Here is an 18,258-nt window from a genome sequence, read left to right as displayed (position 1 = left end):
TTGGACAAAAGAGTGTTAATAATCTTTTCTATTAGAAAAATGTGTGGGTTGTTGATCTGATTTTCTTTTCCTGAACCAAGTTCTAGTTATGTGACAGAGCTCACAGAACTCATTAAGACAAAGGCTTCCCCTTGTCCCGATGGAGTAGAAGATTCGGTAGATTTTGTGGGCTTCTTTCCAGACTTTATCTGGGCTGTCCGTGATTTCACTCTGGAACTGAAGATAGATGGTCGCTCTGTCACAGAAGATGACTACCTGGAAAATGCTTTGAAACTGAGTCAAAGTAAGAGTTCATGCCCTGGGAAGTGGATAGTAGTGGGAGCTACCTTGTCCTATTTGTAAGGGCACATATTTTATGAAACGTTTATTTATCTTCAATTCTGATTGCTTCATATTGATTTAATAGTCTGCTTATATTTTCTGAATGCACACATTAAAATTAATTAACAGAATAGGAGACACTATCACATTAACAATATTTTTTTACCTCAAAAAAGTGGCATTCAAAAGGTTTTCTTTTTCTTTTTTTTTTTTTTTTTTTTTTTTGATTTTTGGGCCACACTCGTTGACGCTCAGGGGTTACTCCTGGCTGTGCACTAAGAAATCACGCCTGGCTTGAGGGGACCATATGGGACACCAGGGGTCGAACTGCTGTCCATCCTAGGCTAGCACTTGCAAGGCAGACGCCTTATCTGTAACGTCACTACTCTGACCCCATTCAAGAGGTTTTACTGAAAAGTAGCTAAAGTTGTATTTATTTGTTTTCAGCATTGAACTATTTTTTCTTAAATAACTAGTATTTTTTTTTAATATTTAGAATAGTGCTTTAGTATCTTTCATTTGTGCTCTTTGTTTGGGGCCCAAACTTAATTCTCATGGATCAAATAAACTAAAAGTTATATTTGACTTTTTTTTTCCTTTAAGTCTTTAATTCAGGATTTAATTCTCTAACTACTCTATCACGTTGAAGTCTGGAATGCCAATCTTAGTTTTTTTTTAACTGGATCGGATGTTTCCTAAAGTCTTACTGGTATACATTAGTTGTTCAAAGAAACACTGTTAAAGGAGTTATTAGCATAAAAAATGACATTATATGAAAAAAGAAAAAAATCACAGGGCTGGAAAGATAGCACTGAATACAAGTAACTTGCATTGCATGCAGTTGACCCACATTCAATTCTCGGCATCCCAGGTGGCTCTCCAAGCATTTGCAGGAAGTATTTCTAAATGCAGTCAGGAGTAACCCTTGAGCACTTCTGTTGTGGCCACAAACCAAAAAATATAATAACAATAATAAAAAAATCTGTACTAAAATTTTTCAACTCCAAGACCCCTAGACTATTTCCATTGAAATATGTATAATTTTTTTTCTTCAGGCAAAAATCCCAAAATGCAAACCTCCAATGTTTCCAGAGAAAGCATCAGGCATTTCTTTCCAAAACGCAAGTGTTTTGTCTTTGATCGGCCAATACATGACAAAAATCTTCTAGCCAATATTGAGAATGTGCCGGAAAATCAACTGGATCTCCAATTTCAGGAGCAAACAAAAAAATTCTGTTCATATATATTCACCAATGCAAAAATCAAGACTCTCAAAGAGGGATTCATTGTTACCGGAAAACGTGAGTCTCCTTTTTCATAGATGTATAGGACCCAAAATATGTAGAATATGCTTTAAAATGTGCTTTAGCTAATTGAAGAAATATACCTGGCTTATCCCAGATTTGGAATTTATAAACAACTCTTTATATTGTAAATTTTGTCACTTATCAGTGGTTTTCACTTTATCCAAAAATTCCTACACTCATGAGAAACTTGCTACAAGATATGAAGAAAATACTATAGTAACTTCTATTGGGGGAATCATACATTAAAATGTTCTTTGAGGGCCCGGAGAGATAGCACAGCGGTGTTTGCCTTGCAAGCAGACAATCCAGGACCAAAGGTGGTTGGTTCGAATCCCGGTGTCCCATATGGTCCCCCGTGCCTGCCAGGAGCTATTTCTGAGCAGACAGCCAGGAGTAACCCTGAGCAATGCTGGGTGTGGCCCAAAAATCAAAAAAAAAAATGTTCTTTGAAGAAGAGTGAAGATGTTTGAGAGAACAGAGGAATTCTATTGCCTAAACATTAAGATAATAGTCTCTTCTTCTAATTTTAAATAGAAATGCATTTAAAATTATAGGTGGTTTTTTTTGTTTGTTTAGGTTTGTTTTGGTTTTGGGGTCACACCGGCAGTGCTCAGGGGGTACTTCTGGCTCTGTGCTCAGAAATTGCTTCTGGCAGGCCCAGGGGACTATATGGGATCCCAGGATTTGAACCACCTTCCTGATTCTGCTGCGTAAAAAGCAAACACCCTACCTCTGTACCATCTCATTGGTCCCCAATTTCAAACCTTTTTTTTTATTTGTTTGTTTTGTTTTTTGGGGCCACACCTGTTTGATGCTCAGGGGATACTCCTGGCTATGCGCTCAGAAATTGCCCCTGGCTTGGAGGGGACCATATGGGACGCCGGGGGATCAAACCGCGGTCCTTCCTTGGCTAGCACTTGCAAAGCAGACACCTTACCTCTAACGCCATGTCACCAGCCTCCGATTTCAGAACTTTTAAAATAGCATTTTATCCTGAATCATATGTCTACCTAATTCTGTATATTTTGCTCTTAATTTCTTTTCTTGTTCTTTTTCTTTCTTTTTTCTTTTCTTTTCTTTTCTTTTTGTTTGGGTTTTTTTGTTTGTTTGTTTGTTTTGTTTTGTTTTCGGGTCCACATTCAGAAGTGCTTGGGGTTTACTTCTGGCTCTGTGCTGAGAAATCACTCCAGGCAGGCTTGGGGGACCATATGGAATGCCAGAGATTGAACATAAATTGGCCACATGCAAGGCATAAGTGCCTTACCTGCTGTGCTATCACTCCAGACCTGCTTTTAATTTCTTTTTTTTTTTAAAGACAACATGGACTTTATTTTTTGTTTGTTTGTTTGTTTTTTATTTAAACACCTTGATTACATACATGATTGTGTTTGGGTTTCAGTCATATAAAGAACACCACCCATCACCAGTGCAACATTCCCATCACCAATGTCCCAAGTCTCCCTCCTCCCCACCCGACCCCCGCCTGTACTCTAAACAGGTTCTCAATTTCCCTCATACATTCTCATTATTAGGACAGTTCAAAATGTAGTTATTTATCTAACTAAATTCATCACTCTTTGTGGTGAGCTTCCTGAGGTGAGCTGGAACTTCCAGGTCTTTTCTGTTTTGTGTCTGAAAATTATTATTGCAAGAATGTCTTTCATTTTTCTTAAAACCCATAGACGAGTGAGACCATTTTGCGTTTTTTTCTCTCTCTCTGACTTATTTCACTCAGCATAATAGATTCCATGTACATCCATGTATAGGAAAATTTCATGATTTCATCTCTCCTGACAGCTACATAATATTCCATTGTGTATATGTACCACAGTTTCTTTAGCTATTCGTTTGTTGAAGGGCATCTTGGTTGTTTCCAGAGTCTTGCTATGGTAAATAGTGCTGCAATGAATATAGGTGTAAGGAAGGGGTTTTTGTATTGTATTTTTGTGTTCCTAGGGTATATTCCTAGGAGTGGTATAGCTGGATCTTATGGGAGCTCGATTTCCAGTTTTTGGAGGAATCTCCATATCGCTTTCCATAAAGGTTGAACTGACGGCATGCCCACCAGCAGTGGATAAGAGTTCCTTTCTCCCCACATCCCCGCCAACACTGTTTATTCTCATTCTTTGTGATGTGTGTCATTCTCTGTGGTGTGAGGTGGTATCTCATTGTTGTTTTGATTTGCATCTCCCTGATGATTAGTGATGTGGAGCACTTTTTCATGTGTCTTTTGGCCATCTGTATTTCTTCTTTGTCAAAGTGTCTGTTCATTTCTTCTCCCCATTTTTTGATGGGATTAGATGTTTTTTTCTTGTAAAGTTCTGTCAGTGCCTTGTATATTTTAGAGATTAGCCCCTTTTCTGATGGGTATTGGGTGAATAGTTTCTCCCACTCAGTGGGTGGCTCTTGTATCTTGGGCATTATTTCCTTTGAGGTGCAGAAGCTTTTCAGCTTAATATATTCCCATCTGTTAATTTCTGCTTTCACTTGCTTGGAGAGTGCAGTTTCTTCCTTGAAGATGCCTTTAGCCTCAATGTCCTGGAGTGTTTTACCTACATGTTGTTCTATATATCTTATGGTTTTGGGTCTGATATCGAGGTCTTTAATCCATTTGGATTTTACCTTCGTACATGATGTTAGCTGGGGGTCTAAGTTCAATTTTTTTGCAAGTGGCTACCCAGTTTTGCCAACACCACTTGTTGAAGAGGCTTTCTTTGTTCCATTTAGGATTTTTTGCTCCTTTATCAAAAATTAGGTGATTGTATGTCTGGGGAACATTCTCTGAGTATTCAAGCTTATTCCACTGATCTGAGGGCCTGTCCTTATTCCAATACCATGCTGTTTTGATAACTATTGCTTTGTAGTAAAGTTTAAAGTTGGGGAAAGTAATTCCTCCCATATTCTTTTCCCCAATGATTGCTTTAGCTATTCGAGGGTGTTTATTGTTCCAAATAAATTTCAAAAGTGCCTGATCCACTTCTTTGAAGAATGTCATGGGTATCTTTAGGGGGATCGCATTAAATCTGTACAGTGCTTTGGGGAGTATTGCCATTTTAATGATGTTAATCCTGCCAATCCATGATCAGGGTATGTGCTTCCATTTCCATGTGTCCTCTCTTATTTCTTGGAGCAGAGTTTTATAGTTTTCTTTGTATAGGTCCTTCACATTTTTAGTCAAGGTGATTCCAAGATATTTGAGTTTGTGTGACACTATAGTGAATGGAGTTGTTTTCTTAATGTCCATTTCTTCCTTATTACTATTGGTGTATAGAAAGGCCATTGACTTTTGTGTGTTAATTTTGTAGTCTGACACCTTGCTATATGAGTCTATTGTTTCTAGAAGCTTTTTGGTAGAGTCTTTGGGGTTTTCTAAGTAGAGTATCATGTCATCTGCAAACAGTGAGAGCTTGACTTCTTCCTTTTCTATCTGGATTCCCTTGATATCTTTTTCTTGCCTAATCGCTATAGCGAGTACTTCCAGTGCTATGTTGAATAGGAGTGGTGAGAGAGGACAGCCTTGTCTTGTGCCAGAATTTAGAGGAAAGGCTTTCAGTTTTTCTCCATTGAGGACAATATTTGCCTCTGGCTTGTGGTAGATGGCCTTAACTATATTGAGAAAGATTTCTTCCATTCCCATCTTGCTGAGAGTTTTGATCAAGAATGGGTGTTGGACCTTATCAAATGCTTTCTCTGCATCGATTGATATGATCATGTGATTTTTATTTTTCTTGTTATTGATGTTGTGTATTATGTTGATAGATTTATGGATGTTAAACCAGCCCTGCATTCCTGGAATGAAACCTACTTGATCGTAGTGGATAATCTTCTTAATGAGGCATTGAATCTTATTTGCCAGGATTTTGTTAAGGATCTTTGCATCTGCATTCATCAGCGATATTGGTCTGTAATTTTCTTTTTTCGCAGCATCTCTGTCTGGTTTAGGTATCAAGGTGATGTTGGCTTCATAAAAGCTATTTGGAAGTTTTCCTGTTTTTTCAATTTCATGAAAGAGTCTTGCCAGGATTGGTAGTAGTTCCTCTTGAAAGGTTTGAAAGAATTCATTAGTAAATCCATCTGGGCCTGGGCTTTTGTTTTTGGACAGACATTTGATTACTTTCTTAATTTCCTCAATAGTAATGGGTGTGTTTAGATATGCTACATCCTCTTCATTCAATCGTGGAAGATTATAAGATTCCAAGAATTTATCCATTTCTTCCAGGTTTTCATTTTTAGTGGCATAGAGTTTCTCAAAGTAGTTTCTGATTACCCTTTGAATCTCTACCATATCAGTAGTGATCTCTCCTTTTTCATTCCTAATACGAGTTATCAAGTTTCTCTCTCTTTCTTTCTTTGTTAATTTTGCCAGTGGTCTATCAATCTTGTTTATTTTTTCAAAGAACCAACTTCTGCTTTCGTTGATCTTTTGGATGGTTTTTCGGGTTTCCACTTCATTGATTTCTGCTCTCAACTTTGTTATTTCCTTCTGCCTCCCTATTTTTGGATCCTTTTGTTGAGCACTTTCTAATTCTATGAGCTGCGTCATTAAGCTATTCAGGTATGCCCCTTCTTCTTTCCTGATGTGTGCTTCAAAGCTATAAATTTTCCTCTCAGTACTGCTTTTGCTGTGTCCCATAGGTTCTGATAGTTTGTGTCTCCATTGTCATTTGTTTTCAGAAGGTTTTGATTTCCTCTTTGATTTCATCTCGGACCCACTGATTATTCAGTATGAGGCTATTTAACTTCCAGGTGTTAAAATTTTTCTTCTGTGTCCCTTTGTGGTTCATATATAATTTCAGGGCTTTGTGGTCAGCAAAGGCAGCCTGTAAAATTTCTATCCTCTTGATATTATGGAGGTATGTTTTATGTGCTAACATGTAGTCTATCCTGGAGAATGTCCCATGTACATTAGAGAAAAATGTGTATCCAGGCTTCTGGGGGTGGAGTGTCCTGTATATATCTACTAGGCCTCTTTCTTCCATTTCTCTCCTCAGGTCTAGTATATTCTTGTTGGGTTTCAGTCTGGTTGACCTGTCTAGTGTTGACAATGCCGTGTTGAGGTCTCCCACAATTATTGTGTTGTTATTGATATTATTTTTCAGATTTGTCAACAGTTGTATTAAATATTTTGCTGGCCCCTCATTCGGTGCATATATGTTTAGGAGGGTGATTTCTTCCTGCTGTACATATCCCTTGATTAATACAAAATGTCCATCTTTGTCCCTTACAACTTTCCTAAGTATAAAGTTTGCATCATCTGATATTAGTATGGCCACTCCTGGTTTTTTTTGGGTGTTGTTTGCTTGGATGATTTTCCTCCAGCCTTTTATTTTGAGTCTATGTTTGTTCTGACTATTCAGGTGCGTTTCTTGTAGGCAGCAGAAGTTTGGATTGAGTTTTTTGATCTATTTAGCCACTCTGTGTCTCTTAACTGGTGCATTTAGTCCATTGACATTGAGAGAAAGAACTGTCCTGGGAGTTAGTGCCATCTTTATATTAAAGTTTGGTGTGTCTGTTGGTAAGCCTTGTCTTAAAGTATGCCGTTCAGTTTTTCTTTTAAGAATGGTTTTGAGTCTGTGAAGTTTTTGAGCTGTTGTTTGTCTGTGAAACTATGTATTGTTCCTTCAAACCTGAAAGTGAGTTTTGCTGGGTGCAGTATTCTAGGCGAAGCATTTATTTCATTGAGTTTTGTCACTATGTCCCACCACTGCCTTCTGGCCTTGAGTGTTTCTGGTGACAGGTCTGCAGTAAATCTCAAGGATGTTCCCTTGAATGTAATTTCTCTTTTCGATCTTGCTGCTTTCAGAATTCTGTCTCTATCTATGGGATTCGTCATTGTGACTAGGATGTGTCTTGGGGTGTTTTTTCTGGGGTCTCTTTTAGTTGGCACTCTTCGGGCATGCAGGATTTGATCACATGTATTCATTAGCTCTGGTAGTTTCTCTTTAATGATGTTCTTGACTGTTGATTCTTCCTGGAGATTTTCTTCCTGGGACTCCAATGATTCTTAAGTTGTTTCTGTTGAGCTTATCATAAACTTCTATTTTCATCTGTTCCCATTCTTTGAGTAATTTTTCCATTGTTTGATCATTTGCTTTGAGGCTTTTTTCCAATTTCTTCTGCTGTATGTAATTGTTATGCATCTCATCTTCCAGTGTACTGATTCTATCCTCAGCTGCTGTTAACCTGTGGGAAATCTCAACCATGTTTTTTCTTCAATTCATCTACTGAGTTTTTCAGACCTGTTATTTGATCTGAAATTTCTGTTTGGAGTTTTCTCATTTCTATCTTCATATTCTCCTGATTCTTATTAGTGTTCTCTTCTATACTTTGTTTGAGTTCTTTGAACATGTTCCATATTGCAACTCTAAACTCCTTATCTGAGAGACTGACTAGGTGGTTGGTCAGGCTCAAGTCATCAGAGTTGCCATCTTCATTTTCTATGTCTGGCACTGGCCCGTGTTGTTTCCCCATTGTCACACTAGTATTGCGGGTTTTTCTACGTGTTGTGGTTGTATTCATCGGCTAAATGATGTGCACCGTCGCGAAGGGGAGCGGAGCAACCGTGCTCCTCTGGTTCCTCCCTTTCTGGGCGTGTGGACTCACCTCCACGGAAGGCTCATGGGAAGGCAGGCTGGCAGATGAGCCGCACCCAGGATGAAATCAGGCCGAAAATGCAGGACAGCAGAGTAGAGAGGCAGAAGGGTGCTGGCATCTGAGATCCAGCGGAGTTCAGTGGCTCCTCCCTTTCTGGGCCTGTCGACTCACCTCCATGGAAGGCTCACGGGAAGGCAGGCTCCCCGGAAGGCTCACTGGAAGGCAGGCTGGCTGATGAGCCGCACCCAGGATGAAATCAGGCCAAAAATGCAGGACAGAAGAGTAGAGAGGCAGAAGGGTGCTGGCATCTGAGATCTAGCGGAGTTCAGTGGCTCCTCCCTTTCTGGGCGTGTCGACTCACCTCCACGGAAGGTTCACGGGAAGGCAGGCTGCAGATGAGCCGCACCCAGGGTGAAATCAGGCCGAAAATGCAGGACAGCAGAGTAGAGAGGCAGAAGGGTGCTGGCATCTGAGATCCAGCGGAGTTCAGTGCTTTTAATTTCTTAATGGGAAATATTTACCACATATACCTTAGTATATTGGATGAAGATAATTTGTTAAGCAATGTGGACTTCAGAACTCTCCCCAAAAGAAATGCCAATATAAAAATGAAATTGAGGCTAGTAAAAAAAAGTAAGGTATGTTTATTTGTTTGTTAAATGATTAAAAATGTAGTCTCCAAATTATGAATCCTATTCATTGTTAATTTGATATTTGTAAATTTCCTGACCAATCCTCTGTTTTTAGGACTGAATACCAAATCAGTGTTCTGTGTTGTGTTCTGTTGAATGATATCTTGGTATTCATCTCATCAATTTTCTGCATTATTTGCTTATTTAGGTCTGGCTACTCTGGTGGTGACCTATGTTGATACTATTAGCAGTGGAAATGTTCCTTGTTTGGAGAATGCAGTGACAACATTAGCTCAGCTTGAGAACTCAGCTGCTATGCAGATGGCATCTGATTACTACAGTGAACAAATGATCCAGAAAGTAAAATTTCCAACAGACACAATTGAAGAGCTACTGGACGTGCACGCAGCCTGTGAGAAAGAGGCCATTTCAATTTTCATGAAGAATTCCTTCAAGGATGAAAACCAAGAGTTTCAGAAGAATCTTGTGGTAAGTTTGCATTGTCTGTTATCATTCATTCCCTTGAACATTAAACATATATGTGCCTTCATTGACTCCAGCTTTCATTTCTCAGTCATAGTCAAGAAAGTTAGGATCTCGAGCTCAGAACTTCAAAGTACTATATTTTCTTCCTCCTAAAACAGTGAAACTTTATTAAAAATTTTTCTGATCTATCTATGCAGCAAAATCATGTTAGACATCTTACTGAAGTGAATTTTTGAGTTTCCAGGTATGCACAGAATACCAAAAAGTCATTCTGAGTTGATATATTGTCCTCTGAACATATATTCATTCTAAATTTTCAACAATTTTTATTGACCTTTCTCCCATACAATTTTAATTTAGTATGATCTTTATTATATTACTATAAGATTGAAAATTATTGAATAATGTTACAATAGCAAGGGATTAATTACAGAAGTTTGAATATGCAAGTGTAACATTTCAGTTGGATCACCAGAGTTCTAGGGAAGTTAAAAAAAATTCCCCACAGTCCTGTAAGAAATTTATAAGGCTCTGAAAAAATTAAAACTTTTTATCCCCTTTTATTGCATTTTCTTCTTTAACAGAAAAATTTTGTCACAAGGATGATGGTTAGACAGTTCCTCCTAACAGGGTATTTGAGAATTTTACTACCACTATTCTTTCTTCTTATGACATCATATGTATTCCCTTTACAGAAAATTATAAAAGAAAAAAAGGAAGAATTTTTGCTGAAGAACGAAGAGGCATCTCTTAAGTGCTGCCAGGCTATTCTTGAGCAGCTTTCAAAACCATTGATGGAAAGTGTTTCAGCAGGACTTTTCTCTGTTCCTGGAGGACACAAATGCTACATGGAAATAAAGGAAAAAATTAAGCAGGACTACCAGCAGGTTTCCAGGAAAGGAGTGAAGGTGAGGAATAAGGGAAGCATAAAGATTCTACAGAATAGTGTGAAGAGAAATAGAGTACAAATTTTAAATATGAGAGCAAGGGAGTATTATGACAACTTTACCTCTTCAGTCCCACTAGTTTTCATATTTTTTTACCAATTTTAGAATTTTTATTAATGTCTTTATTTATACAATTTGATTACAAACTGATTGTAGTTGGGTTTCAGTCATATAGGGAAGTAAATTCCCCCAAATGAGCACGTATTGCTGAAATCCAGATATAGATATATTTATTTACTTCTTAGTTCAGTAGCATATTTGTGGTGTCATTGATAGTCATTTATAAAAGTACAATTTTTATCAAACTTTATCATAGGAAATAAAGGAAGTCAACTATATAGACAACTATAGACAATTGCATAAGAGATATAAATTTACTTTTCATTTTGTTTGTTGGTTTGGGTGCCACTATCCAGAGGTGCTTAGGGGTTACTCCTGACTCTACCTTCAGGAGTCACTCCTGCCATTGTTCAGAGGACCAAATGGAATATATGTAGAATATATAGAATCTATATGTATAGACTATATAGAATATATATATATATAGGTTGGCTGTGTACAAGGAAAGTGCCTTACCCACTGTACTAGTTCTCTGACCCAGAGATATAACTTTTCTTTTTTTTACTTAATACCTTGATTTATTGCATAGACCCAATCTATAAAGAAATTATAAGTCATTTTTAATTTTAGAATACAGCATAACTTCTAGGAGCCTTGACAATGTGTTTTATACTGTGATTTAACACTGAAATCTTGGACGGAGAGACAGGAAAGAGATGCTCCAAGTACAGAAATCCTGATGTCTTCATATTCAGTAGCACAGAGGGAAAAGAAACTTTCATTCTTAGTGAAGTAGAATAGTTTCATTTATAGAAATATGAAAGTGATGAGTAGGAGGTGAAGGCAGAGTGAGGAAGGTAAAAATACAAATCTCAAGTTGAGAAATAGTCTAATCTTTAAGATAGAGAAATATCCCCCACCTGCCTTTATAAATGTAGTTTTATAGTTGGGCTTTGTTACTAAGTGTCATGACTAAGCTGTAGTCAAGGGGAAGAGCCTTGGACTCTAAATTATCTTTTCCAGAATTTTATAATATTTTGTTCTTTGGAGCTGCTTCTTTGCTCAGGAATCTAATCTCCTGTGGTGCTTTAGCTTCTGCATCTGGGTAGTGTCTCTTTTTTTTTTCTCCATCTCCAGAGTTCACTATTTGTATCTGAAAGGAATGTGGTTTTCATGCCTTTGGGGTACTTCAGAGCTGGTGACTAGGTGCTTTCCAGAAAGTTCCTTACCTACGATGCTGCTCTGTCTACATATCTGCAATATTTCCCCCTCTGTCTAGGGACCCTTTGAAGAGTGTCTGAAAATTAGAAAAAAACAAAAACCTTCCCTCAAATGAGAGGAACATACAAAATAGAAACTAGGATGATTAATGGAAAAAAGATCAAAGAAATAGAAACTGAAGAAAATAGATTTTCTAGAATAAGAAAAATAAAGTCAAAGCAATAATCAAGTAAGAAAACATTTTTCAGAATTACAAAAAATAATCTGAATGTGTAGTATGAAAAGATTTTGTATGAGGCATACCCATTCTAAGAAACCACCTGAAAAAAATCATTTATGGATAAAATGGGGAAAGCCAAAATTTTCAAGTAATTAGTACTTTTTTTAAATTATCTTTATTTAAACACTGTGATTACAAATGTGATTGTAGTTGTATGATAACAGTCATGTAAAGAACAGCCCTCTTCACCAGTGCAAGATTCCCAACACCAAATTTTAAGATCTCCATCCTCCCCACCCCACCTACACCTGTACTCAAGACAGGCTTTCTATTTCCCTCATTCATTTACATTGTTATGATAGTTTTCAGTGTAGTTATTTCTCTAACTGCACTCATCACTCTATGTCATGAGCTGCACCTACATGGGAAGATGGGGGGAGATAAGGATTGGGACTGAGGCAGTAAAAGATTAGAAATGAGCTTTGTAAGGGCAGTATCAAGGTCACAATACAAGATGGATATTATGCATATATAAACAATATGCATACAATACTATCTATAGGAGACCAAGGAGAAAAAATTTCCAATGACTGTCCCAACATAAATCAGTGCTAGAACGACCTGCCCTCCTCCCAAAGCGCATTCTCATTACTGTAGGGAGAGGTGCTGGGAAAGCCTGATGACCCCTATAGAGTCCACTTGGACTGGCATCTAGGGAAGGCCTGGAGTCTAGGGAAAAAGAGAGAAATGGAAGGGGGCCTGCCAAGCATCCCAGCTCTCCCCAGGCTAGGAAGAAGTCCTCTGGCATGGGGACTCCCAAACCCCATACCTGAGAAGAGCTGGCCTTCAAAATTAAAGGGGCAACCAGAAGCCAGATATCTGTCCAACCTCCTCCCCATGCACCTCCTCCCTGGAGTACAGAAGGAGTAGGGAAGCCTGAGGACCCATAAGAATCCACCTGAACCCACTTCTGGCCATCTGAGCCAGCACCGAGAGGGGGCTAGAGTCAGGGGAAAAAGACAAGAACGGCTGGGGCCTTGCCAAGCCTCCCAGCTCTCCCCAGGCTAGGGAGGCTAGGGAGAGGGCCTCCGGCATGGGGCCTCCCCAAACCCCATACCTGGCAAGAGCTGGCCTCCAGAATCAAAGAGGAAACCGGAAGCCAGGTATCTGCCCAACCTACTCCCCATGCACCTCCCTGGAGTACAGAGGGAGGGGGAAGTCTGAGGACCCCTAAGAGTACACCTGAACCCACTTCTGGCCATCTGAACTGGCACCCAGAGAAGGCCTGGAGTCAGGGGATAAAGACAAGGACGGCTGGGGCCTGCCACGCCTCCCAGCACTCCCCAGGCTAGGGAGGCTAGGGAGAGGGCCTCCGGCATGGGGCCTCCCCAAACCCCATACCTGGCAAGAGCTGGCCTCAAGAATCAAAGAGGAAACCGGAAGCTAGGTATCTGCCCAACCTACTCCCCATGCACCTCCCCCCTGGAGTACGGAGGAAGGGGGAAGTCTGAGGACCCCTAAGAGTACACCTGAACCCACTTCTGGCCATCTGAGCTGGCACCCAGGGAAGGCCTGGTGTCAGGGGCAAAAAACAAGGACGGCTGGGGGCCTGCCAAGCCTCCCAGAACTCCCCAGGATAGGGAAAAGGCCTCTGGCATGGGGCCTCCCCAAACCCCATACCTGGCAAGAGCTGGCCTCCAGAATCAAAGAGGAAACCGGAAGCCAGGTATCTGCCCAACCTACTCCCCATGCACCTCCCCACTGGAGTACAGAGGGAGGGGGAAGCCTGAGGACCCCTAAGAGTCCACCTGAACCCACTTCAGGCCATCTGAGCTGGCACCCAGGAAAGGCCTGAATTCAGGGAATAAAGACAAGAACGGCTGGGGGCCTGCCAAGCCTCCCAGCACTCCCCAGACTAGGGAGAAGGCATCTGGCATGGAGGCTTCCCCCCTCCCTCCGAAATAACATTTCTTAACCTGATAATATGGATCCCACAAGTAATTATAATTAAAGCAGTTATATAAAATTATTATGGTGAGCAACTAATATATCATAAATTATTATTGACTATAAGTATACTATTAAGTTCTTTCTCTAGATTATTAAATACCTCAAAACTACATTCAGATTCTTTTCATTTTTAAATGATGTGTCATTTAACATTTTGGAAAATGAGGAAGATGATTTAATAAGATAAATCTAATTAGTTATACAACATAGCCTAGATATATTATGTATTAAACCATTCATGTAACTGCTCTTTATGATGTTTTTGGTAGACAAAATCATCTGACACATTTCTCCGAATTCATCACTATGAAGTAATTAATGACTGCCATTATTATCTAATTTTATAAATCTATTCATAGAGTTTCAGAAGACTAGCAGTATACATTCGGGGCACCAATTCACATTCAGGTTACAAATATAGAAATACATGACACATTGTGCTTTTTGTAAAACAAACATTTTATTCTGAGTGGTTAGAAAAATATTTAGAAAGAAGTAGCATTGGTTGAAAGATCAGAAGCATAGAGACTGGACAATCCATGGAGGTTGGACTCTGTTTAGAAGAACGTATAAAAGTTTAAGTATGTCCTGGGTCCATTGGTGGAGGGAGGTTGACACTAGTGGTGGGAAGGGCCCTGACTCATTGTGTATCTTAAATTGTACTATGAAGGAATCTGTTGATCATAATTCTTTTAATAAAATAAAATAAATGGACATGGACAGAGTATCTTAGTGGAAATCTAAATCCTTTGCTCTTTTTGTTTTCAGTCAAATGAGGTCTTACAGAACTTCTTGCAGTCTCAGGCAGTAGTGGAGAAATCCATCCTGCAGCTAGACACAGCCCTCACTGAAGGAGAAAGGGCCTTAGCAGGTATTGGGCTGGTCTCTGTTCACTATGGGAGGGTAGGATACAGCATTGCCCTTTGACAGACTGGATGGAAAAGATTTTCTGGACAAGAGTGCTTCTGGTTCTAACTGCAGAACACTCTCTGATAATCTGAACACAGGAGGAGTCATGGTGTGTTTTTCATCACATTCTCAAATTTGCTCTGAAGAAGGGTAGGAGGAAGTAGAAACTTCTTCCTATAGGGTTTGGTTTCTGAACTCAGGAATACAGGGATGAATCCTCACTGAATTCTCTCCACTCTCTAAATCTTCCTGGGGCAGAGGAGAGGACCAAAAGGGAGGCAATTGAGAAGGAGCAAGAGCTGTTAAAACAGAAACAGCAGGAGCAGCAGCAACGAATAGAGGCAGAAAAGAGGAGTCTCCAAGAAAACATAGATCAACTGGAAAAGAAGCTCATTAAAGAAAGAGAAAACCTTCTCGAAGAACATAAGAGAATATTGGATCATAAACTGAAGGTAAATCTGCTTGTAATTGGGCCTATTCAGTTCACAAACATGTAACAGGATCAGAGAAAAAAATAGAGTTGTTTTTCTCTTTCATTTATTTGATTTTATTATAGTTTAAAGTATTTACAATCGTTTTAACAATTATATATATAATTTCTTTCTTGAGGGTAGGATTGGACACACCTAACTGTGTTTTGTTCTCACTTCTAGCTCTGCTTGGGGAGTTATTTAGGGAGTCTTTTTGTGGATCATATGTGATGTCAAGAGTTTAAATATTCAAATCCAAGTCAGTTCCATGCAAGACAAATGCCTTACCTCCTGTACTATTTTTATCAGCCTTACAATTATGGTTTTGATGTGTACAATTACCATTCCTCTTGACTACAAAAGTGCCCTAAACCTTATGTAACCTCTAGTGTGACTCATCATCTTTTCCTCTTCTTCACCCCCTCTGTCCTATTTGGACATAGTAGTTTTGCAATTCAAGGCCAAGGGTTTGTCACCCTTGTTTAGTTTTTATATGGGATTATTTGATACTTTCCTTCTCTGATTTGATTCCTACTAATTTGATGCTGTCCCAGTCTTTCCAGGTTGCAGTGAGTTGCAAAGCTTCACATTTTCTTATAGCTACATAGCTTTCTATTATGTGTTTTTACCATAAGTGCTTTATCCATTCATCTATTATTGGTATTTGGGTTTCTTCCACATCTGAGCTATTGTGCTAAATGCTGCAATGGACATAGGTATATACATACCCCTTCAATTTAATACTTTTGTGTTTGGGGATGAATGCCAAAAAGTGAGATCACAGAGTCATATGGGAGCTCTATTCTTACTTTAAAAAGAAGTTCTATGTTTTCTTTAAAGGCTGAGTCAGATGACAGTTCCACCAGTAGTAAATGAGAGTTATTTTTTACCATGTTCCTGCCAATGTGCTTTTTCATATATATATGCACATATTTTATATTTTTTATATATGCACATATTTTTCTATCTTCACTAGTGTGAGATTATATCTCATTGTCACTGTGATTTACATTTCTCTGATACTAAGTGACAATGAGCAGGAGCATTTATAAAGCAAGTAGCTGACTTATGTGGTATGATCTTCTGAGACATGTATTGTTCTTTTGAGAAAGTCTTGTAAAGCTAACAGAAACTTATAAGTGGGTCTTACAATTATTTATTTTCTCCCTCTTTTACTCTTTATGCTACATTTTACTGTTTTGTTTCTGGTAAAGGAAGTACAGGATAAGTCAAACAAATCATTCTATATATTTTTGTGTAGGTAGGAATCATGTTTGACAAAAGGCCTCTGTCCAGAGACTTTCATTTTAAGTTGGGAAAATGCTTAGTACTAATAGCCTACAGTGCTTGCTGCTATTTATGCTATGCCTTTAACTGGTTCTGACTTATTAAACACTGAATCTTGTGAATATATATTTTTAAAAAGAAACCTCCAGGGGCCAGAGTATTAGTACAAGGGCATTTGCCTAGCATGCGACCAACACAGATTAGATTCTTGGCACTCCATAGGTCCCTTGAGCACCATCAGAAGTAATTACTGAACGCACAGCCAGGAGTAATCCCTGGATATCAACAAAGAAGTCAAAAAGTCTTTATAGTCTACTCTGTAAAATTCAAAATGGTTATGGCTTTCTCAAACCATTGGATGTAAATAGGATTATTGTTGCTGATTTGGGGAGGTCTGAGAAATGTTACAACCATGGGTGTTTGATGTGAGCAACAAGTAATTTGCTCTACTAAAATCTCTGCCAATTATTTAAAAGTCTGCTACCACTCACAAAATATGAAGGTAAATCTGTGCTGATAAAAAAACCAACAAAAATATCCAGACTTAAATCACAGAAACACATTAGTTTCTAATCTTGTTGTATTGTCTGCAGTTTATATTGTCGACTCAAAATAATCAAAAGATATTGGGAGAATCCTTACATTGTCTATCAAAATATATTCATTACTGATTTCTAGAACAGTGAGAAAGTTTCTTTATTTCTGTATTTGAGTGCATGCACCATAACATGTAGTAATCAGAATTTGTGCTGTCATACCTCTTGGCTGGTCCTTTTTTTCACTAGAGCATAATCAGTTTTTCCTGGATAAGCATCCAAGTGAAACCATAATTGGATCATATTAATAGAAGAGATTTATAAACAGAATCTCTTCCTTTTCAGAAAATGGGGGGCTAATCTCCCTCTTTTCAGAAAAAAATTTACTCTGTATCCCACTGGAAATATGTTGTTATCTTTATCAAGCTAGTAAACAGAAAGTGATTCCCAATTGTACCATGAAGCTCTTATTAACTTCATTCCTGGATTTTTTTTTCAGTGAGCCCAAGGGGTGGGATGGTATCATTCACTGTGAAAAAGATTTAAAATTAATAAAAATAATGGAATTTCAGTGTTCAGATCAAACAGGAGATATTCTTTGATGCAAATGTCTTCTTTCATTATTGATCAAGAGAGAAAAAATTCAAGACAGTTGGGCAAAACTCCTAAATATAAAATATATTTCTGATAAAAAAGATTTTTGAATTTCATTTTTTATTAATGTTTTTTACTTTTAGGTCCAGGAAGAGATGCTTACTGAAGGTTTCAGGAAAAGAGCTGAAGATATGAGTGCAGAGATTAATCAGTTGCAAAAAAGGGTTAAAGACACTGAGGATAATAGTCCATGGCTTGTTAAAGTCTTGAAGAATGTTGCTAGTGACCTCATTTCAACCGTGTTTACTCCTGTTAGGATTGTGGATAACATAGTGAAAGGAGTAAGCTCACTATTTAAAAGATAATAGATTTTCTTTAAAAGGAAATTCAGTATGTGGTAAATGCTTTGACTTCTTTTTTGATGGGTATGCTGCTGACTTTCATTTAGCAAAGTTTAACAAATAATCAGTGTCTACTATATTATATTGATGCTTATCACCTATTAGATCAAATAAATGCATGTTCAATTTGGTATAGCATCTTTACTTTAGGAAATATGCACAGAATCATAGTATCTCAGTATGTCATATACATATATAAACAAAAAGTCCACAAGGCATAATTTTCTTAATTGTAAGATTGGAAGCCACTTCAATGTTTACTT

At 38.4% G+C, this 18,258-nt stretch overlaps 1 protein-coding gene across 1 annotated transcript in view; it reads left to right on the top strand.

Moving 5' to 3' along the window:
• The window catches only part of LOC126006799 (guanylate-binding protein 6-like), a 150,201-nt gene extending 132,194 nt beyond the window's left edge, over nt 1-18,007 (top strand). Inside the window, exons 5-11 of the mRNA XM_049772317.1 lie at nt 87-283; nt 1,377-1,622; nt 9,063-9,343; nt 10,036-10,248; nt 14,567-14,669; nt 14,966-15,159; nt 17,738-18,007. Coding sequence (XP_049628274.1) covers nt 87-283; nt 1,377-1,622; nt 9,063-9,343; nt 10,036-10,248; nt 14,567-14,669; nt 14,966-15,159; nt 17,738-17,959 — 1,456 coding nt within the window. The 3' untranslated portion in view covers nt 17,960-18,007. The remainder of the gene's footprint in view (nt 1-86; nt 284-1,376; nt 1,623-9,062; nt 9,344-10,035; nt 10,249-14,566; nt 14,670-14,965; nt 15,160-17,737) is intronic.
• Nucleotides 18,008-18,258: the final 251 nt, after the last annotated feature.

This window comes from Suncus etruscus, chromosome 4 (genome assembly GCF_024139225.1).
Source record: "Suncus etruscus isolate mSunEtr1 chromosome 4, mSunEtr1.pri.cur, whole genome shotgun sequence".
Taxonomy (NCBI): Eukaryota; Metazoa; Chordata; class Mammalia; order Eulipotyphla; family Soricidae; genus Suncus; species Suncus etruscus.
The sequence above is the reverse complement of the archived record's forward strand: the minus strand, read 5'-3'. Positions and strand labels throughout refer to the sequence as shown.